At 33.5% G+C, this 24,022-nt stretch overlaps 1 protein-coding gene across 8 annotated transcripts in view; it reads left to right on the top strand.

The window, feature by feature from the left end:
* Positions 1-24,022, top strand: part of WDFY3 (WD repeat and FYVE domain containing 3) — a 310,689-nt gene that overhangs the window by 92,821 nt on the left and 193,846 nt on the right. For 7 of the 8 annotated variants that reach the window (XM_031942903.1, XM_031942898.1, XM_031942901.1 and 4 more), the window contains 5 exons: positions 4,070-4,179; positions 6,769-6,930; positions 10,516-10,708; positions 13,346-13,532; positions 20,733-20,899. In XM_031942903.1, coding sequence (XP_031798763.1) covers positions 4,070-4,179; positions 6,769-6,930; positions 10,516-10,708; positions 13,346-13,532; positions 20,733-20,899 — 819 coding nt within the window. Of the gene's footprint in view, positions 1-4,069; positions 4,180-4,702; positions 4,742-6,768; positions 6,931-10,515; positions 10,709-13,345; positions 13,533-20,732; positions 20,900-24,022 lie in introns of those variants that run through there. The other variant, XM_031942904.1, reaches the window with a different exon arrangement.

Genomic DNA, 24,022 nt, shown 5'->3' with positions numbered 1-24,022 from the left:
GTATTTTTTTTCTTTTGGAGTCTACTAGAAAGGAGAAAAAAAGAGCTGTTTTTCTCTTTTCTCCTTTCTTTCATAGTATATTCCTTTTTCTTCCCAAATCTCTTTTAAAATCAGCAGAACAGAAAAAAAAAATTTCACATCTTCATCCTCTTTTTGTCTTGATTTACTTTCTGTGACATTTGCATATTGTCCCTCAGTTAGAATATAGGTACTTGACCATCATTGAATCCCTTCTAGTTGCTCAGGGATGTTTTACTTTCTAGGTTTCTCTTGTCTGTCCTGTGCATATTTCAAAGATTCTATCCACTTAAATGTGGGCCATATAACAAAGTTGCTGTCTCTTAAATTAATTTACTAATTTGTTTAATTTCAATGTAATACCAATCAGACTCCCAGGGAATTTTTTTATAGTCAGAAGAAATAATAAAATTCATTTGGAGGAACAAAAGATCAGTAATCTAAAGGGTAATCAAGAAAGAGGATTCCATCAATATCATATTCTAAAATTGTACTGCAAACTAGTAATTATTAAAAATTATTTGGTAAATTAGTGTAGTGGAACAGATTAAGTATACAATACAAGCAAGCTAACAGTAGTGCAGTATTCATTAAACACACACTTCCGTAAATAGCACTTACTATTTAACAATAATTTCTTGGAAAACTGAAAAGCAATCTGATAGAAATGGGGTACAAAATTAATGCCTCAAACCAGGATAAATTCCAAATGGATACATTGGTCATTCAGCCAATAGCTATTAAGCATATTTTATGTGGCAGACACTGTGCAAGGAAAAAAAATATTTTTTTAGGTTCGTGGATAGGTGAAGAGTTCATCAATAAATAAGTGATAGCATCACAGAAAATAAAATGGATAACTGTGATTATATAAAATTAACTTTTTTCTGGGGGTGAGTACAAATGGATTTTTTCTTTGTGTCCTCAATACTTAGTATAGTTCCTGACATGTAGTAGATACTCAATTACTTATATTTAATATAGTTAAAATTAGAAGTGAGAAGTAATGAGGGATAAAGTTTTCTGAAAAAAGTTTCATGCCATACATAGATACAAAAATACAGAACTGGTTTTGATTTTTAAGTAGTCTTATAAAAGAACTATTCCTTAATAACTAAGTCAACAGTCAGGTTTTAAACTCTCTGTCAATCACCATATGAAAAGTTCTCCAAATCACTAATAATGGGAGAAAGCCAAATTAGAATAACTTTCTGGTTCCAAATATTGAAGAGGCTATTAAAAAAGATATTTGATGTCATTGAACCACATTGATGGAGCTATTTGGAGCTCAGAGTTGGGCTAGTTGTTTTGTAAAGCAATTTGTCTCCCAGAGTTACTGAAAACGGTAAATCTTTTGGCTAGTTATATTACTAGAGGCAAAGAAGAAAGGACTTATACGAACAAAAATATTTAGATCAGCTGTTTTCACAGTAGCTCCAGTGAGGAAACTAAAAAGGAGGGCACCTCCTGGGAATGACTAAAAATATATATACATGAATATAATGGAATATTATTTTGTCATGAGAAATTATTAAATATACAGTTTCCGAGGAAGCTGGGAATAGTTTGAACAGATGCAGAGTTTAGTGCACAGTACCAGGAAAACAATTGACAAAATGAGAATAGCATAGAGAAATTTAACTTTGAAAGACTTGAGAATTCTGATTAATTCAATGATCATGTACTGTACCTGAGGACTGAAGAATAAAAGTGATATTAACTAGCATTTTTATGGTACTTCAAGGTTTTCAAAGCACTTTTCATGTTTTTAAATCATACCACTCTTGATCTTGGACTTGAGGTTGAAGATTTGCCCAGGATTACACAATAAGTGCCTTGAGTCATGACTTAAATTTGGGTCTTTTTGACTACATGAATTGCACATTATCCAGCATATTACAAAGCTAAAGATGAATACCATCTCCATCCTCTTCCAGATAAAGTGATGGATTTAGAAAGTTCAGAATAATGTGCATTTTAGACATGGCAAATGTGGAAATTTGCTTTGCTAGATTATATGTATTTGTTGTGAGGGTTTTTTCCTTCCCTCCTCTCTCCTTTTCTCTCCTGTCTGTGTCTGTCTGTCTGTCTCTGTCTCTCTGTCTCTCTCTCTTTCTCTCTCTCCTTACTTTCTTTCTGCAATTGGGGTAAAGTGACTTGCCCAGGGTCACACAGCTAGGAAGTGTTATGTGTCTGAGATCAGATTTGAACTCCCCCTCCTGACTTCAGGACTGGTGCTCTATCCACTGCACCACCTAGCTGACCCGCTTTTTTATTTTTAACTTTTAAATTGGGGCAGGTGGGTACATTATGGGAGGGAGAAATAGGAAAGAATAAGCCAAAATAACTTGTCAACAACAAAGATTCTGCTTGTTTCAGCTGTTTCTATTAAGAATGTTGAAAGATCTCTGTTCTTTTAAAAGTCCATTTGTATCTCTTGTAAGATGCTCATTTTTTTGTAGAATAAGTTATTCTTGGTTTGAAAGCCTTTTTCTTTTGCCTTTTGGCATAGTATGTCTAGGATAATATTTTCTTTATAACAGTTGCAGTAAAATTTTCTCTGATCTCTGAGCCCTGGTCTTTATCTTTTTTAGTTGCTTGTCAATGAGTCAACTAGTATTTCTCCAGACCTACTTACTATGTATTAGACACTGTGTCTAGCATTTGAATGAATTTTTTTCTATGACCTAGAAGTTCAGAATTCTGGATAGGACATTTTGAAGTATTGTCAGTGTGGTGTTTCTTGAAGAAAATAACCAGTAGGTGTCTTACAAATGAGCATTTTATTCGAAAAATTTTCTGCAAAGATTTCTCTTCCCCCTCCCCATTTATTTGTTTCTATTTCCATTATTATTCATTAGATTTGTTTGTGCAAAAGTTTAAATTTTATATAAAATTGTCCATTTTAACTCTTTATGCTTCCAAGGTACTGCCTTGGCTTAAGCTCCTGCTGGGGCTCTAGACTGGGTTGCCAGAAATCAGGGTTGCCTTTCAATGGTTTTGCCTTGCTTTATGCTGTGACTGTATGTGGACTACTTGGGTGCTGTTTCTCGCCCCTTTTTTGCAGTGGCTTTGGTATGGCCTTTCATTTTGCTGGGTCTTACTTAGGGCCCCTCCACATTGGTGTGAACCTGCCCCTCCTATAGTATTTACTCCTTTGGGGCCTTACATATTGGCTATTTGTCTGCTCTGTATAGGCACCAGTCTGCCGGTTTCCTTTTCTCTGACTCCAGGGTATTTGCATGCTGCACCTTCTGCTTAATGTGGCTTTTTTCCCCCACTAAGAGTTTCAGCTTTCTTTTTTTTGACCATCTTGAACTAGAAGGACAGGTTTGTAACATTCCTTCCTACATATCCTTTTACTATTAACTTTTGATTCATTTTTAGTGCTTATCCTCCCCCTAGCCCCAATCTTATCAACTGGAAAAAACTGCATACTATTGAGGGAAAGCCTCTTTTCCCCCTTTTCTTTTCTTTTTCCTTTTCCTTTATCTTTTCATGGCAATATAGGGGAAACCTGAGCAATTTTGTAGGTAGTAGGAGAAGGAGGTGGTATATAGTGAGAGATTGTCTCAGATAATACTGGATGGTAAGTGTGAAAGACAGGGAAATCTTATCAGAATTCCAGAAAGTATTCAGTGTTCCCATATTTATCTCCTCCAGTTTATTTCATTTTTCACAGATCTCTGCAGATCTCAAACCTGCCCATCCTTCAAACTTCAATCAAAATCCATTTCTACACAAAATATTACTTTTGACTGTTTATAACATCTTCCTCATCCTTGAACTCTTGTAGCATTTCTAGTTTTTACTTTACAATTTTAACACCATATCATTTGTGTTCTCTGCGCATTTCATGAATTTGGAGCTGTTTGCCTCTAACAGATTGTAATTAGTATACTTGGAATCATGGAATTGACAGTGTCCTGTAGTGTTTCCCCTGATGTTTTGTTCCTGCCTGTGTGGGGCAGACCATTCATTCGGTCAGTGAGAGCCACATTTTCATTGAGTGGTGCCTTCTTGCCTGATTGTCCTTATTGTCTTTCACTAGAGGCAGCAAGCCGTGCCATAGTCCAGTTCCTGGAGATCAACCAGAGTGAAGAAGCCAGCAGAGGTTGGATGCTTCTGACGACCATTAATTTGTTAGCATCCTCTGGGCAGGTTAGTTTTACCTTTTGTGTCTTAGTGACCAAAGGCAACTTTGTGATCTTATTAAATTTTAAGTTAAGTTTTAGAGTTCTTTTAGAGTTTTTCCTTATTTTAATGCATGTATAAATGAAGACTTTAGTCTTGAAAGAGTGCTTTTCTATTTTAAAACTTTTTATAGTGTTGAAAAAAGGAACACTAAATCACTTTGACATTTACACAGGATCACTTTGGCATTCTTAGAAGAAAAAAAATTTATATGACTTTTTTTCCTGAAACTGTAGTTTTGTGATTCTAAATATTTCTATTTAGAAATGGAGCTTTAGAAATACTTTATATTTTTTAAAAAATGTTTCATATGGTTGTATTTTATATGAATCCATTAGTGTTCTCTAGATATGTTATCAAATTTTGAACATTTGCTTATTAAATAAAAGTTACCTTCTGTGATCAGATCATAGCCTAATAGATTTACAGCTGGAAGAGATCTCAGAGACTATCTAGTCACCCCTCTCATTTTACAGATTAGGAAACTGAGGCCAAGGAATGTTGACTTGTTTACCCCAGGATACAAGTTGTAAGTATCAGAGATTGGATTTGAATCAGGTCTTTTGACTTCAAAGCTAATTCTTTTAACACTTTTTCACCTGAGGGTGAAAAAAATCTAATTTACTTCTCTAAATAATTGCTTTTGCAGTAGGAATATTTCTTATCTAGAACCCTTGGTTTTATATGGTTGTATTTGGGTTCTGAAAGACAGGAAAAAAAGAAAGTTTGTTCCATTGTGGAAAATGGCTAAGGCAAAGGTGCAGAGAAAGGAGATAAAGTTTTGTCTCTTTGAAGAATAGCAAGGAGGCTAGCGTGGAAGCATAGGAGTGACAGGAAAAAGTTAGGTTGAGACTAGGTTGTGAAAAAGTTTAACAGCAAAATCAGTTAGCCAGCCATCATTTATGAAGCACCTGCAATGTTCTAGGCATTGTACTAAGCACTGGAGATAAAAAGCTAAAATGAAACAATTTCCACACTGAAGAAGCTTACTTTTCAAGGAGAAATGTACATACTTTTATGGTTAGTTACAAATAGATATTTCTGGAGGGTGGAGTCAACGAGACCCCATCCTAATTGCCCATCCTCTTGCCCAGGTACCATCAAAAGTTGGAACTGACTTGCTTATGGAGAGCCTTAGAAAGAGGCTTATGGAGATTTTGCCTAACACCTAGCCCAGATCCTAGTCCAGTACCTTTGGTGTCTTTCCTTCACTGCAGTCATTGCCTAGTCGCTCACTCTGATGAGCAAGGAGTCACCCTTTAGATTGTGAGCTTCTTGAAGGCAGAGATTGTCTATTTTCCCTTGTTGTATCCCCTAATAAATGTTTATTGACTGACCAATAATAGTCCTTCTGGTAAGGCTATGGGACCCCCAGGTCTTAACTCTTTGCCCTGATACCATGTGTAAGGACAGCTGGACCTTATCATAAGCTCTACTACTTTGCCTTCTAGACCTGCAGGTCTTATACCTCAGCTTGTGCCACAGCTCTGTACTTTTAAGGAGCCATGTGCCTTTCCATCCACTCTATCTGTTGTGTTCCTCATTCCAAATGTGAACAGGGATTTTCTTGATTTTCCCTTGTATCTCCCTTGCTTCACAGTGCTTGGAATATTAGTAAGTACTTAATAAATGTTTGTTTGTTTGGTTTTTTCCCCCCATTCATTCACTGTGTGGCACCTAGTAGACAATAATTAATTCATAAATTCCATCTCATGCTTCGTGAAAATCATAAACTTGAAACTTAGACTTTAAAACTTTAAGTATCTGAATTACTTGAAGTGGAAAATTATAATAGTAGATGAATTTTAGTATTTCAAGCAGAATTGTAACATTGATTTTGATTTATTCACTCACCTGTCACTTAACTTTAAGTCAAAATGACTTAGAAATTTATAAGGAATTCCTGAGATCATCTAACTAAAACTCTCCCCACCCCTAACCTTTTAATTTTTTCAAATCAGAAAATTGAGTTTTCTGCCCAGGAGGGTTAAGTGACTTGCCTCAAATTACATAGATAGGTAGCATGTAGTAGAGCTGGGATTTGACCCTAGTTCCTTTCACTCTAAATTTTGTTCTTTTTCCACTCCATCCATTTTTTTGTAGTCTAAATGTTTATTTACACAAACAATAAACTGGTATCCTATGTAGGAAGCTATGTAAAGTTTTATGTTTTTAAGAAAATTTCAAGGTAGAAAAGTGAAAGATTATCAATATTCAAATTAGTGTTATGATCCTAGGTCTAATAACAAACTCCACATAGAATTATGGGAGGGTGAGAATTAAGAATTAAATGTGAGATGATGAAATGAAACAAATGTTTGGAATGCCAAAGGTGAGGTCATCCCAAAGGCTTAAGTCCTCCTAACCTTGAAATTCTGAGATGTTTTTGAAACAAGTCATGTAAGTTTGGAAATGGAATATCTTGTTTCAATATGTTTTTTAACTTTGCAATCCTTAAAGTGATGTTATCTCAAATTATATGTTTTATAAATTACAATTTGAGTTATGATTTGTTCAATTGCATAATGTTTGGATTTGTTTGGATTTGTTTTCCAGAAAACTGTAGACTGCATGACCACTATGTCAGTGCCTTCCACGCTGGTTAAATGTCTCTATCTATTTTTTGACCTCCCACATGTGCCTGAGGTAGTTGGAGGTGCACAGAATGAGCTACCTCTGGCTGAGCGCCGAGGACTACTCCAGAAAGTCTTTGTCCAGGTAGGTAGAATGCTAGTCAACAGACTAACAAGTCTTGGGTCTGGCCAGATGACATGTAGCCCAATGACCTTTCTAAAATGGAGTGCCCATACCCGAATATAGTTTTCTACATGTCATCTAAGTATAGCAGGACTATAATGTCTATATATATATATATATATATATATATATATATAATGAATATAATGTCCTTATTCCCGATTTCCTTCGTGTAGCTGAAAATTGTTAGTTTTTTGGCTATTAGACACATTGTTGACTCATACTGAGCTTTCACTTCATTAAAATTCCTAGATTTTTACCCCCAGGCAAACTGTTGCCTAATCAAGTCTCCCCTATCCTGGATTTGTGAAGTGAGTTTGTTGGTGTAAAACATTTATCCCCATTAAGTTCATCTTGTTAAATTTAGCCTGTTGTTCTAGTCCATCAAGATCTTTTTGCATCCTGATTCTACAACCATCCATCCATACTATTAGTTGTTCCTTCCAGCTTTGTGCCATCTGCTGATTTCATAAACATGCCAATCTGTGCTTTTTTGTCTTAGAACCTTAGTTTTCTTATTTGTAAAATGAATATAATAATACCTGTAATGATACCTTACAAAGTTGTTATGAAGAGCAAATGAGATTAATAGGCTATAGAAATGTCAGCTATTATTAATTATTCCCTATTAGAAAATGGCTAATTATCTAATAACTGATAAACTCTTAGGTCACAACTCTTAGGAATTGGTTGGCTATGTTGGGATTAGGAAATATGTCTCCGATCCTGTGATCAAAGTTCTTTTTTCTGTGTTACATTTTATTTTATTGCCAGACAAGTGAGAGTTTATTTTTATAATTTCCCGTGAAGCAAATGATATTTCAATGATAATTATTATAGTCATTTTACTAATATTTTTTGTCACAGGTGAATGTCTCATCTTTGTATTTGTAACAAGAAGTCTTTTTTATTATATTGTGCAGTTACTTCTGTGCTAATCTCAAGATATCATTTCAATAGTTTCTATGCATAGACGAGGTGACAAAATGATACAGTTGTGTTCATAATGCTTTGCTTTTTTCTTTATGCTTCATTCAGACTAAATATTTATGATGAAATGATTTTAATTCATCTAAAAGGCCAGTGTGATTTACAGTGAATAGGACTAGCCTGTATAGCCAGTATCATTCACTTTTTTGAGTGAAGATAATAAGAAATGGTGATACTTATCCTCTTCCAGTTGGACAGCTAAATGATGCAGAGGATAGTCAGAAAGACCCGAGGTAAAATCTGGTCTCAGACACTTATGACTGTATGATCCTGGGGAAATCACTTAACTCTGTTTGCCCCAGTTCCTTGTATGTAAAATGAGCTGGAGAAGGAAACGGCAAACCACTCTAGTATCTTGCCAAGAAAATCCCAAGTTGGGTCATGAAGAGTCAGACATGTCTGAAATGACTGAACAAAACAAAAAAGTACATTAGTATGTTTAAGGGACTCTGTAATCTTCTTATGCATATTGTATTCTTTGTACTCATTAATTTCCTGGCTCTGGATTCTCTGAGCATTTATTTACTTAACTACCATTTAGCATTATATATTCTCTTATTTTCTCTCATGCCTATCCATGATATGTGGATTCTATATTTCCCTTCAGTTGGCTTGCTTGCTATGAAATAAAAATTTATGTTTTCCAGGCAGGAGAAGGGCAGGTTTCCTAACAGAAAAACCTGTCCTAAAAGGTTTCTCTGAACTGGGAAATTTATTATTGACTTTTGTCAACTTATGAAAGTTCTCAAAATTTATCACCAAGGTGGTCAGAGTACTTAAAAAATTCATTTACTTGTGTTCACTTTATTACTTATCTCATTTCTCTGTGCAGATTATGGAATACTAAGGGATGAGATCATATAAAAAGGGCAAATAAAGCAAAAGTTATAAGTGATTTTTCTATTCTCCATGTTTCTTCTGTAACTTTTGCACAAGATGTATGCCTAACATACTGAGGGTTAGCTTCTAGATCCACTGATATCACTTGGAGATCCATTGATCATAGGCTTGCTGTTCATTTATTCCTCATTTGTACAACAACAGTATATTTTAGCCCATAAAGCATTTAAGTGAAATAATTATGTTAGCAACAATGATGTTGAAGATGATGTAGAAACTTTTATTTTTATTTCTGTGTATATGTTTTATTTATTTCTGTGATTTCATTGGGATAGGGAGGAGCTACCTGTAGAGAATGTTGTTTATTACATACACACACACACACACACACACACACACACACACACACACGCATGCACGCACACATACTTAAGAGTTCTAGAAAATTGCTTAAAGCACTGTGAGATTTAATTAACTTGTCAGCCAGTATATGCCAGAAAGGAAATGGTAGTTGAATCTATTTTTCCTGACTCCATTACACTGGCCAGCTTTCATTCTTCTTTCTAGTTAAGAGTAAAAGTCATAAGCTAAAGTTTAAATGCATAGAAATGACTTCTTTAAAAAAGTGTTGTTGTTTTTTTTCCCCCAACTAACATTAATTAATTGGATTTTCTCTCTTCCCTCCCTACTGGAACTCCAGAATAAATAAAATAAGGCTAAATAAATAATAAATTCCAGAAGAAAATAAAATAAATTGTAACATATCCATAGTCAACTAAATTATATTCTCTCAGTTGTCATGTCAAAAAAGGTCTATTTTATTTTACATACCCTGATTCTGTCACATCTCTGAGGAGGTGGATAACATGTTTTACTATTGTTTCTCTGGAATCATGGTTGATAATCACATCCAGTAGAATTATTTTTCAAATCTGTTTATTTTTTTAGTGTTATTATTTTGTTAAATGTTCTTATTCTACTCAATTTTGTATTATTTAATCTTCCCAAGTTTCACTGCAATTGTCTTTCATCCTTATTATAACATAGTCATTTATTAATATGTTAATAAGTTATATTTTGGTTAGCCACTCCCAATTATTGGGTACTCTTTGGTTTTTTTGCCTAAAGAGACATAATAAGAATAGTTTTGTACATATGAATCCTTATCTTTTTTTGATCTCTGCATGTTACAGTGGTATTATAAAGAATTGGCTTTTAAATGATGAGATTTTCCACATAAATTAAGTACTAGATTAGATTAAGATGGCCTAATGATTTAAAGCAGCTTTTTCCTTTCTATTTGTATAAACAATTATTATCCCAAGATCCCTTTGTCTTCAGAGCTTTTATTTTTTCCTGACTTCCTGGTTCTTCATTTATATTATAATTGTATTTCTGGCATATTATATATCAAAATGAAATGCAACTCTTAATTACTAGGGTTATAGTTTTATAATCGTATAAGATGAATGGATCTATATTAGATGAAACAGTTGAGAAAATAAAAAATGTAAATCTTATATGAAGTATTTGTTGTGATTATGATATATTTCTAGATTATAGATTTTTCTTAATACTTTAAAATCAGAAGCATTAATTCTATCTGGTTTTAATCTAGTGATATCTTAAAACTATGTTTTAGGTCTCTTCTTTCCTTCCCCCACATTTAATCCCCTACCCACAATTTATTAATTGATTGATTTTATTCATTTATAGATATTGGTGAAACTCTGCAGTTTTGTGTCCCCAGCAGAAGAGCTGGCTCAGAAAGATGATCTCCAGCTTTTATTCAGTGCAATAACTTCCTGGTGCCCTCCCTATAACTTGCCTTGGAGGAAGAGTGCTGGGGAAGTACTCATGACCATATCCCGTCATGGGCTTAGTGTCAATGTAGTAAAGTATATTCATGGTGGGTAAAATCTTTTCTTTCTTACTTTTTTTTTTTTTTTTTCATTTTGTCCAGTTTTCTCTTCCAATGTTTCAAAATAAAAGTATTTTTAAGCAGTTTTTTTTAAAGTTGACAATAAAAATATGCTTATCCTTTTTAGATATATCATGAAATATGAGTTCTTATAAATTCCAAAATATATTTCAAGAAAAATTTGTTTCACTTCAGCATATATGTTCAGTTATAATCATAGATAGTAGCATAATCTTAGGTCTTCTCCTTCTTTCCCCCTAAAAATAAGAAATTTCATTTTTGAGTTTTTGTAGATACTCATTTGATCTTTGAAGAAAGTCTCTTTTAGGAGCACAAATGATCTTTTTTATTGGCAGTAGGTTGTAAAGGGCTGAAACTCTGAATAGAGGCACTGGAATCAGACCACCGGACACTTAAGGCTAATTACCTATTCGCCAATAACTCTATTAGCATGTTTGGAATTTCTCTTCTCACAGTTAATGCTAGCTTAATGCTTGGGGTTAAGAGAATTGTAAGGAGGAATTAGGGGGTGGAATGAGATGAGCCAGAGTTACTTTGGAGGTGGACGAAGAGAAGAGAGGTTGTGGAGAGCTTGTGACAGTCTTGTCCATCCCCTTCAATTCTCCCCCAAAAGACCAAGGACTTGTACCTATCCTGACTCCAGCTGATTCTGAGGCCTCCAGGGGCTAACTTAGACTTCACAGTAAGTGACTGATGTTTTCTTTACTACAGCTGTGGTTGAGGGAGAGCAGCCCTGGAAGAACAGAGGATCAGCTTACTTACATACTAGGCTCTTACTGTTATGTTGACTGATAGATGATAGAGCCTAAAAGTGCTCATATGGACAGGGTTTTTCATCTGTGTGGGTGGGTACCACTTACATCAACACAAGTGCACAGCATCTTCAGTGATGCTGAAGAAACTTATAGCACAGATGGGGACTTTTCTTATCATCAATTCTTACTAAGAAAATCCTGGTTTAGTTGCTTTACTTACTATATGCATTTTAATGTTAATAAGTGCCAAACAGTTTCCAAATAGGAGATAGCTGGCTTCTAAATACACACACACACACACACACACACACACACAACTTTATAAATAGTTTGCTTATTTCTTAACCTAACCCAAATTTTACTGAACTTGAAACTGCAACTGATGTTTCAAATAAAATTTGAAATCAATTTATATTTCTTTACATTTTAATCTCTTTTGATTTTTATATGAGATGGGTTATGAAATTTGGCTAATTGAAAATTTGACTAAAAATAAGGGAATGTGGAATCTATTCTGCAGCCCACTGTAGATACTCAAAATTTGACTGATAGTATTGTGTCTCAAACTGATAGCAACTTTCTGCATCCCTTTTGTCTGAACTGTTTCCATATAATTCTGAACTGCATTTACACAGCTCTAAATTTTCTTTAAAACAATAGATATCCCTTTGCATATTGTCTTTATATTATAATAATATAAGAAATCTAAATTGTAATGTGGAAATAGTCTTTGGTAAGGCACTTAACCTATGAGTCTCAGTTTCCTCATCTGTAAATTATATTATAATTGTATTTCTGGCATATTATATATCAAAATGAAATGCAACTCTTAATTACTGGGGTTATATTTTTATAACAGTATAAGATGAATGGTAGATCTATATTAGATGAAACAATTGATGAAAACTTCATCTATAGCTGGCCTCAAAAGGATATACAGTGTGGGCCTGGGAGTCAGCGCCTGTGTTCTAAACTGTCTCAGTCACTTATTAGCTCTGTGATCTTGGACAAATGATATAATCTCTGTTTTTTAACTGTAAAATGGGAATAATAATAGCAGCTACTTTCCTGGGTTTTTATGAGGATCAATGAAATGATATTTGTAAAGAGCTTTGTACAATGCCAGGCACATAGTAAGTGCTACATAAATGCTAACACTTATTCTGTGATAGAAATAGACCATTGAAATATAATGTCTATTTCTCTGTGTGTGTGCATGTGAACATGCACACACACACACACACTCTCACAGTGTCTGATCTCTATATTAATGTGTCTTCCTTCAGGGCCCAAATACTGCTCATTTTTGCCTTTTTATATCCCTACAATCTAGCCCAGTACTTGTACATTATATTTTGGGTTTTGTTTTTTAACCACACTTATTATTTCATTAGTGTACAAAAGTTCTCTCTACAGGTACAGATTTGTACTTGCTTTGCAATTGAGGCTGAAAGAATGACTTTGTACACTGAGGGGCTATTATATAGGTATGTGTCAGAGACAAGATTTGAATGCAGGTCTTTTGATTTTGAGGTAGACTCTTTAGACTTTTTCATGTTTATAATTCCTTAGATGTAATGGACACTTGAAAAATATTTATTGAATTGAATTGACTTGAATTTTTTCCAGTATTTTTCTGTATAAAGTTTCTTCTTCAGAGGAATGATTTTCCCCAATATAATTTGAAAATTCTCTTTACTTTCAGAAGAAGTTAAAATAAATCTTAATGTCTAACATTTTAAATGTAACAGCTAGCTTAGCCGCATTTAAAAATGAATAAAAATGTTCAAAGTAGTTAAAAAATTTTTTTTAATGAATACATAGTTATTGTTACTTTTGTTTTTTGTAGAAAAAGAATGTTTGTCAACATGTGTCCAGAATATGCAGCAATCAGATGATCTTTCTCCCCTAGAGATTGTTGAAATGTTTGCTGGGCTTTCTTGCTTTCTCAAAGATTCCAGTGATGTTTCTCAAACACTGCTCGATGACTTTAGGATATGGCAAGGATATAATTTTCTCTGCGATCTCTTGCTCAGGTAGGAATCATTTATTTTATTAAGGTAATTTTTGATCAAGTGGAATTTATTCTTTTTGTCTCAATTATTTCCATGTGATTTGTATGTGCCATTTGCATAATTAGATCCAGTTTTTTTGGGGGAAAATACAATGAAAATTTTTTTTCAATTTAATATATGTTTTTACAATATCAGTTGTGTTTATTTGCTTTTTTCTTAACATTCCAAATATCCAACTCTGTTCTTTGGCCATTATAACCTTTCCTTAGTGTCTAGACTGTCGGATGTGTTCTGGAGAATTGGTCAGCAAAAGTGGCAAAAGCAAGAACCCTTTTTCTCCTTTACTAGACAATCCCTTGATAGTTGTGAGGAAAAAAAAATTGAACATCTCTCTTGTGCTTGCCTAATGAAGAAACTTTCCCTTTTGAGTTCACTTTTAATTACCTCTACTTTGTTCTATTTCAGGCTGTTTTATTAATAAGAATCAGATGTGCTTATGTACATTTATCTAGATGTTAGGTTAAATATACTAACAATCTCCATCCCTTCTCCTAGAAGATATATTGGACATATATCTGGGGGAAAATACTATTGAAAAGCATGTACCTTTCCTCCCTGTTATTCCTAGATTTTTAACCCATTATTCCACTGTAATTAGGTTCTCTCATACTGAGCCACATTTCATTACTACTGAGGGAGGTATACTATGTATACCTAATGTAGTGTTTATTCATTGTTCTTCCTAGAGTAAGACATTTTCTTGTCTATCTTTTCTTGGTCTGCACCTGTGCTTTCATGAGAAGTTAGTGATGGTAGTGGTGGTGAGCTCCTTCCATCATTTTAGATAAGCAGTTTGTATTAATCTTATAATAAATATTAGAAAGTTTGTAACTTATTTGGAGGTGAGTGACCTGCCTATGACCAAACTGGTAGTATGTGTCCTATGACCTGCTCATGACCAACAAAATAAGTGGATATGTTACATGATCATCATGTTATGTTAATTTTTTAAAATATCCATGAATGTATTGATGTAGGCACTTTTATCTATTAACACAGATTAAAAGCCTTCTACATTCTGTTTCTCAGTAATAGATATACTCCATCATCTCGAATTATTCCTGTTTTGTAGCACTTGTCAAAACTTATATTCTTCTGATCAAGAATCACTTCCATGCCATGATGAGATATATTGGACTAGGATTGGAGTGAAGCAATCATGTTAGAAGAAAGTTAAGAGATGATTTAGAGAAATCTTTTTAAAAAGTGTTTCATCTTATGTTTTGCAAATTTATCTATCTGTAGTTACTTGTTTATAAAACTGCCTTGTACCTCAAAATTACATTCACCTGGTATAAACTCAATAATAGTCAAGTAATAAAAGCCAGCTATTTGATTTTATTTGATATAAAACATTTTTTTTAGATAAAGCATTTATTAATCTCTTTTAATAATGTGTTTCATGTTGTGCTATCAAACCAGCCAAATCTGGATGTATAAATGAAAGAAGAAGGCTTTGCTTTTTCTTTATTTTAGGAAGAATATTTTTTGTTCCATAGGGGTTTCAAAATTCAGAGTTGGAAGGGACCTCAGTAACCTATATAAATAACCTTATCTTAAAGAGAAGTTCCTCATTGTCTGTAGATTCTTCTCTTTCCTTTTTTGTGTGTGATGGAGTGGGGAATAGAAAATTTTCTCTTTTCTTTTTGCATCTCAGTCGCCATCCCTGCTTATTCTTCTAGGACGTGAATGCTGTTCATATGGACCAACTGACTTTAATTTATAATCAAAATATATTCTCTAGTAAACAAATGAGCAAAAGACATAAACAATCTAAGTGACTTAATCATTAGAATATAATCTTGAAGACTAGAGTGTGAATTCTGCCTCAGACACTAGTTGTATTGTCATTTAAACTGTGTTTACACTCAATTTTCTTATCTGTAAGATGGCTATAACAGTAGCATCTATCATAGATTGTGGTTAGGATCAAAATACATGAGATAGTGTATGTAAAATACTTTTGAAATCTTGAAGTACTATATAATGTAAGCCATTATTATGCTATATAAAAATGCTCCAAATCATTAATATTAAAAGTATTTAATGGGGCAGCTAGGTGGTGCAGTGGATAGAGCACCAGCCCTGAAATCAAGAGGACCTGAGTTGAAATCTGGGCTCAGACACTTAACACTTCTTTGCTGTGTGACTCTGGGCAAGTCACTTAACCCCAATTGCCTCGGCAAAAACAAACAAACAAAAAAAAGTATTTCACATTTTAAAACTGAAGTTTTATTCATCCCCATGAAATTAGTAAAGAAATCAGTACTGAAAAGCTATAGGAATGCAGGAACACTACAAATTCAATATAGGTAGAACTATGCAATATTCAACATATACTATGTAAAAACATTATTTAAGATTATTAAAGAAAATTGACCAAACTTTTGACTCAGTGGAATGCATCTCAGGGAGATAACAAGTTCCCATGTCTTTTAAAATGTTTATAGGAACACTTTTTGCTATAGCAATAACGAAAACAGAACCTAGAAACAAAATGATCCCACATATATTGAACATATTTTGATATGTGATTGTAATTATATTGTTGAACTGTTAGAAATTTAAGGGAATCAGGGGAAGATGAGAAGGTTTCAGTGAATTGCTAGAGTGAAGTAAGCAGAGCTATAAAAATAAATGATGCAGTAATATAAATGGAAATGATAGATATTAAAAGAAATTTAAATTCTGAGAAATTATGAAAAAATCTTAATCCCAGAGACTATAGAATGACTATATGATGACACACTTTCCTTCTTTCATTGAAATGGGTTAGGATGGTTTTGGGAGAGTAGAGACTGTGAATTTTGCATATATTTTAATATATTATTGATTGGTTTTGCTTTATCTTGTGGTGGTTGTTACAAGGTGGGATTTCATTGTAAAATAAAAAAGGCAGTATCCCAAAATAGCTAAAATAAAAGGCATCCATAAAAATTATTTCATAAATAAAATCTAAATTAGTTGTTGAGTTCTCTGGGCATCCATCTTAATTCCTTTAGACAATACTGATCTTTTGGCTTCCTTATCAGAATTGTTCCTTCTCTTATGTAGTTTTGTCCATGATTTCTTATTTGTCTTTCCTCTGAATTGCTTGAAATTTATTCTTGAAAAATACAGAGTTTGAGAGGTTGGGCCAAGATGGTAGAGAAAAGGCAGGAATTTGCCTGAGCTTTTTTCCATTCCTCCTTCCTCCCCTCCAACTTTAAATAATGCCTAAAAACAATCTTGAGAGTGGCAGAATCGACAGAAGGACTGGATGAAACAACTATTTAGCCCAAGACTACTTAGAACTATGGTTGTGTTGAAACCAGAGTAGAGTGCTGTCTGGCACAGGCTGCACCCTAGTAAACCATCAGTAGGCCTTTGCATCTCGGGACCTCTCAGTCTGCGAGAGTTGGGGGTGGGGTCAGACAGTTGGTCAGAAGGTGGTTAAAGGGGTCCCTCTGTTGGCATTAAGGTCAGAATTCTGTTTTATTGCCCATACTTGGCTCTGAATTGCAGTCCTGGGTTTTAGTACTGAGTGATGAGGAACACTAGCACACTAGAGCTTGCATCCACAGGGAATCTGGTACCTTGGTCAGAGTCACAATTCCATGGTGGAGGGGAATATTTGTGGTCACTCAGAGCAGTGCAGAGGCCAGGATAGTAGTACACACACCTCTCCCCAGATTATATACCCTTGGATGAATCAAGAATTTACAGGTCTTCAGAATTATCTTTGCTAAAGAGATGCACAAAAATCCTGAAACTTGGGACAATGTCTTCTTTACTCTGGAAACAGAGTCCCACTTTAGCCTGCAGTTAAAAGTTAAGAAGTAGGTTGGTAAATGAGCAAACAACAGAAAAAAAATCCTGACTATAGAGAGTGAATATGGTAACAGGAAATGGTAAAACATGCTCAGAAGAAGACAACAAAGTCAAAAAGGCTTTATCCAGTCTCTGGCCACAGAAAAGTGTTAAGGACCACGCCCAAGTGTGAAGCCCAGAAAGCCTGTAAAAGGTTAAAGGGGACTATACCATGAAGGGGAGGGTCAGTTCTTCCAAAGCCCCCACAGCTGTGAATCATAACACACTTGAAGGAATTGCAAAGTAGCCTTTACTGATGCAGATGTTGCTTCTGAAATAGGAATGAAATAAATCAGAGGCAAGAGGGAAAGAGAGGTCAGAGAATGCAACTGCGTCTCAGCTTCCTTGTGTCATTATCATCCTCTCACATGAAGGGATCTATTCTGCTGGTCAGATTTAGATCCCCAGCAACCATTAGCAGATCTCTTCTGTAACAGAAAAGCTCAAAAAGTTTTGTTTTTGTTTTTAAATCAAGTAGAAAAGGTAGAGGAAAAAATTGGGAAAAGAAATGAAAATAATGCAAGAACATCGTAGAAAAGGTATCAACAATTTAGTAAAGGAGGCACAAAAAATACTGAAGAATACCTTAAAAAATAGAATGGACCAAATGGTAAAAGACACACAAAAATACAACCAAGAGAAAATTGACTTAAAAAGCAGAATTAGCCACAAGGAAAAAGAGGTTACAAAAATCTACTGAAGAAAAGAATTCCTTAAAAAGTAGAATTGGCCAAATGGTACAGAAGCTCAATGAAGAAAATGATGCCTTACAAATTAGATGTGGGCAAGTGGAAGTTGATGACTTTATGAGGCATCAAGAAACAATAAAACAAAATCAAAAGAATGAAAAAAATAGAAGAAAAGGTGAAATATCTTAAATGGAAAAACAACTGACCTGGGAAAGAGATCCACAAGAGATAATTTGATAATTATTGGATTGCCTAAAAATTATGATTTAAAAAAAACAAGCTAAACATTATCTTTTAAGAAATTATCAACATTGATATTGTAGAGCCAGATGGTTCAATAAAAATTGAAAGAATTACCAATCACCTCCTGAAAGAGATTCCAAAATGAAAACTAGGAAAGTGTGGCCAAATGTCAGAGTATTTTTCTACATTAAAGGATCAGGGGGGTTGAAATATAATATGACAGGTGGCAAAGAGCTAGAATTGTAACCAAGAATCACCTTTTCAGTAAAAGTTGTGTAATCCTTTGGGGAAAAACATTAATATTCAGTGAAATAGAAGACTTTCAAGCATTCCTGATAAAAAGAGCAAAGCCAAAAAGAAAATTTGACTTTGAAATAAAAATACTCAAGAAAAACATAGGTAAAGAAAGAAATCATAAAGGATTGAATAAGATTAAATGTTTATATTTCTATATGCTAAATTGATAGTTGTAACTCCTAAAAATTCTCTACTTATTAGAGCAATTGGGAGTCTATATAGATAGAAGGCACACATGTGTATTGAATATGATGGAATAATTACTTTTTTAAAAAATTAGGTTAAGGGATAAGAAAGGAATGCATTGGAAGAAAGAAAGGGAGAGGTGGAATGAAGAGATGTGAAATCACTTTTACAGTGGAGGGGAAGATGAGGGCAATGGGATAGTGTGTGAATCTTATTCTTATTGGAATTGACTCAAAGAGGGAATAGTATACACCCTCAGTTGGGTATATAAATATACAGAATATAATTTCCTACAGCAAAGTAGGAGGGGAATGGAGATACGAAGTAGGAATGGGTCAATAGAAGGGAAGGTAGGTCTTGGGAGGTAAAAGTCAGAATCAGAATATTTCTGAGAATGGGAGGGAGAAGAAGAGACATACAAGTAGAATGGAGGCAAATACATAGTTAATAATAATTATTACACATAATTATTATCACATACAATATATAATACATTCATAATATATATTATATATAATTATTACTGTGAAAAAATTTGCAGCATGTCTTTTTGATAAACACCTTATTTCTCAAATATAGAAATAAGAGCCATCCCTTAATTGATAAATTAAAGGATATAAACAGTCAGTTTTGAGGTAAAGTAATCAAAGCTATTTATAGTCATATAAAAATATGCTCTAAATCAGTTTTGCTTAAAGAAATTAAAAAAAAAAAGGAAATGGTACCACTCTACACCTGTCATATCAGACAATATGATAGAAAATGAAAATGATAAATGTTGGAGGGGATGTAGGACAATTGAGACACTAATACACTATTCCTAAAGTAGTATACAGATTCAATCAGTTTATAGAGCAACTTGGAATTATGCCCCAAAAGTTATAAAACAATGCATATCCCTTGAACCATCCCAAAGAGATTTAAAAGAAAAAGGAAAATAACCTATATTAAGAAAACATTTATAGCAGTTCTTTTGGTGATGGCAAAAAAAAGTGGAAATTGAGAGGATGTTCATCAATTGGGGAATGGCTAAACAAGTTGTGGTATATGATTGTAATGAAATTCTGTTATTGAGCAGATACTTTCAGAAAAACATGACTTACATGAACTGATGCAAAATAAAATGAACAAAACCAGAAAACATACACAAAAACTGCAATATTGTATGATGACCAAGTGTGAATGATTTCGTTTATCTCAGCAAAACAGTTATCCAAGACGATTCTGAAGAATTTATAGTGAAAAATATTGTCCATCTCCAGAGAAAAAACTAATAGAATCTGAATGCAGATCAAAGTATATTTGTTTAAATTTCATTCTTTTTTTTCTTTTTTATATTTTCTTTCACAACATAACTCACATGGAAATATGTTTTGCATGACAATACATGTATAACCTGTATTAAATTGCTTGCTTTTTCAATGAGGAAGGCAGGAAAGAAGGAGAATTTGAACTCAAAAAAAATTTTTTTTAAAATAAATGTTAAAATTTTTACATGTAATGGGGGGAAAATTTTTAAAAATTTCCTTTATCAGAAATTCTAAGTGATTACTCATCACCAGTATAATCATCATTTCCACTAGAGCACTCAGTTTGCCATCTCTGTAGGTCTACATATTTTGTACAAGATGATCCCCTACTTCTACCTCTCTGGCATACACCTGCTCAAACAAAGCAGGCCCTTGTTACTTACTAAGGGGATTTCTGTCTGGATTGTATTTAGTAATGGTCAGCATGTTAAACATAGATTAAGATAAGCAAGTAAGGTATTAGATTGAAGTAGAGTTTTGTAGTTATTCTAGTGCAGTATTAACTTGAATAACATTTAACATTTGTGTTAAATTTGAGGCTGTATTTTTGTTGTTGTTGTAAATGAGACTCATCTTACCTTTTATAGATTGGAACAAGCAAAGGAGGCAGAATCCAAGGATGCTCTGAAAGATCTAGTTAATTTGATAACTTCTCTAACAACATATGGTGTCAGTGAACTAAAACCAGCTGGCATTACCACAGGGGCACCATTTTTATTGCCTGGATTTGCAGTTCCTCAGCCAGCAGGAAAAGGTGAGTTGATTTATTTTTATCCTGATGTATTTAGAGGAATCAAAATGTAATTTAAATATATTTGTTTTCATTATTACTATACATGTAAAACCAGTTTAAAAAGTTTCCAGTAAAATTTGCATATTGTATTTTGCTGGTTTTTTGAAATTAAAAAAATAGTAAAAATTATAACTTACTGAAATATAAAGTGAGTTTATATTGAATTATACAAAATTTAAATTTAACTGTTGTTAGTTTTGTTATTGTTCTTTTTTTTTCCTGGAGACTAGATCTGCTTGTTTCAGCTGGAAGGACAATGGTTATTCATAGGTTCAATTCTATTACTGATTGGCAAGGGAGTTTTGACTGGTTCCATTTCTGCCCTCCCCAGGCATTCCTCCCCATCTCACAGCCTCACCATATTGATGTTTCACTTACATTATCAACCTTAGCCTATTGCAGGTCAGAACTCCCAAACTCACATAATACACTAGACTCAGCCTTCCTAATAGCAGAGATTACATTTTAATGTTTAAATTTTACTTCAAACAGGGGTAGTGTGATCCAGTGTAACCCTGGAAAGTCAGTTAACTTTTTGGGGAATTCGCTTTCTTATCTGTAAAATGGAGATTAGTGCAGCATCTATCTCCCAGGGTTCTTATGATGATTAAATGGGATAATATTTGTAAAGTACTTTGCAAACTTTAACGTTGTATATAAATGCTAACTGTTGTGGATGGTGGTACTTCACTTTTGGAGATTTGTTTTAAAATTGATAGACAGTTTAGTATGACAACTAGGAAAGTGTCTTAGGAGCTGGGAAGACCTGGACTCAATTTCCTTCTCTGATAATACAAAGTTATTAATATATATCTTTCCATAGTGGGGAAGGGGAAGTGACCCTAGACTTCTTGCATAAGTTGGTACTTGATCTACATTTTAAAACAGAACGGCTCTACATATCCATATGTAACCTTTGTATTACAGCATTTTTTGAATTCTTTAAGCCTTTGCATATGAATTCCATATACATGTTTAGTTAATTGTTTTACTTTTATTAAGTCATGAATTATACTTCCATGTCTTTTATTTATACTCCCTTTCAGCATCTCTTGAATGCGCTCTTTTTTCTATTCTGACAATGCTACTACTCTAGTGTAGGCCTTCATTACCTCCTAACTAGATTATTTCACTAGCATGCAGATGGGTCTCTGTCCACTCTAATCTGTCTTCCATTCAGATGTCAAAGTGATCTTTTTAAAGTGACCATGTCACTCCCATAGATTCAATAAATTCTGCTTTTAGGATTTCAAAGCTCTTTATAACATATCATGCATAACTACTAATCCTCATTCTCCATCTTTCCAGTCTTCTTACAGTTTATTTCCCTCTCCCTACTTTGTGATTCAATGACACTCTCATTATTCTTCTTCTTCCCGTAAGATAACTCCATTTTCCAACTACAGGCATTTTTACTAGTTATTTTTATAGCTGGAATTTTATCTTCCTCATTTCTACCCCTTGAATTACCTGTCTTCTTTCAAGTTCTGATTAAAATCCCACCTTCTCCAGGAAGCGTTTCTTGATTTTCGTTAATTTATTGTCTTCCTTCTGTTGATTTTCAGTAATTTGTCTTGTATGTAGCTTGTTCATACATAGTTTTTTTTTAATATGTTGTCTTCCCTGTTAGATTGTGAGTTTCATGAAAATCAAAACTATCTTTGCTCTTTGAATTCTGAATACAGAAAATATTACTTGACACATAATGAATGATTAATAAGCATTTATTGGCTTACTGGCTATATTATTACTCTGCAGGTAACTCCCAAATCTGTATCTGTACTTCCAGCTTTCCCTCAGAATTTCATTCCCCAATTTATAATTCCAATTGATAATTTTTACATAGCTATCCCATATCAACCTTTACTCAAAAGCCTTCAGTATTTCATTGTTTCATAAAATGTAAGGCAAAATTTTTTTTTGGTAAAATGCAAAACCTTTCACAGTCTGAATTCAGCTATCCTTTCCAATTTTCTCATGATAGTCCTCTTTAAGAATATTCACTCTCAAGCAAACTGAACTACTTTAACTTTGCTATTCTCATCCTGTCCTTTCTGAACTTATCTTACCTCTATTCCTTGAAATAAATGATACTCTTTTCATCACCAGCTGTGCTGAAGCCTTCCTTCTTTTAAGGTCCAAAGCAGATGCCATCTACTCTGTGAGTCTTTTCTTGACTTCCCTTCCAAAATATTAATCTCTCTTTTGCATATCATAGGACTCTTCCTGGACCTCTTCTTTGAACTTAGCTTGTTTTCTCATACATGTGCCAAATTTAACCTTATATCACAAAAAATTACTGTTATGAAGCTCAGTTTTTAAGAATATATATATTATATATGCATATATATATTTAAAAAGAATATGTAATTTAAATAAAACTTGGTTGTTAATTTTAAAGACTAGCTAATTTTTAATTCCTTTAGTTTAGAAAGTGAAAATGTTGTCTTGATGATTGAGTATTGAGTTATCTTACAAAATTTTGTGATGTTTACATTTTAATGAAATATATGGGGTAGACTTATGGTATTTTTATAATTCTGTGCCTTCTACTAGCTTGTAAGCTCTTTAAGAGTATATTTGTCTTTATATCTCCAGTTTGATGAATAAATTTATTAATTCAAAGATATTTCATAAATATTTACTACATGCTAGGCAATGGGAGTGTCAACACAATAGTGCCTGGATAAAATATATATTGAAAAGTATAGAAAATGAATACTAAATAATTTTAGGGAAAGAACAACTAGGAAGATAAGGAAGGACTTCATCTAGAAGGTAGAGCTTGTACTGACTTTTTTTAGAAATTAGAGATTTTGAGAGGCCAAGGTGAAGTGATCATAAACAAAGAATTCTCAAAAAAAATTCAAACTGTTATCAACCATGTGAAAGTGTTTCAAAACACTGATAATAAAAGCAAAGCAAATAAAAATAAATCTTGACTGAGGTGACAAAAAAAAGGGAATAATTAATGATGTAGAAAGGCACATTACTACATTCATTCTGAAAATCAGTTTGGAATTATGCAAATATAGTTGCTGTAGTTTTTATACTTTTTTGACACAGAGATTCGAATGCTGGATA

The sequence above is a fragment of the Sarcophilus harrisii genome, chromosome 6 (assembly GCF_902635505.1).
Source record: "Sarcophilus harrisii chromosome 6, mSarHar1.11, whole genome shotgun sequence".
In the NCBI taxonomy this organism is placed as follows: domain Eukaryota; kingdom Metazoa; phylum Chordata; class Mammalia; order Dasyuromorphia; family Dasyuridae; genus Sarcophilus; species Sarcophilus harrisii.
The sequence above is the reverse complement of the archived record's forward strand: the minus strand, read 5'-3'. Positions and strand labels throughout refer to the sequence as shown.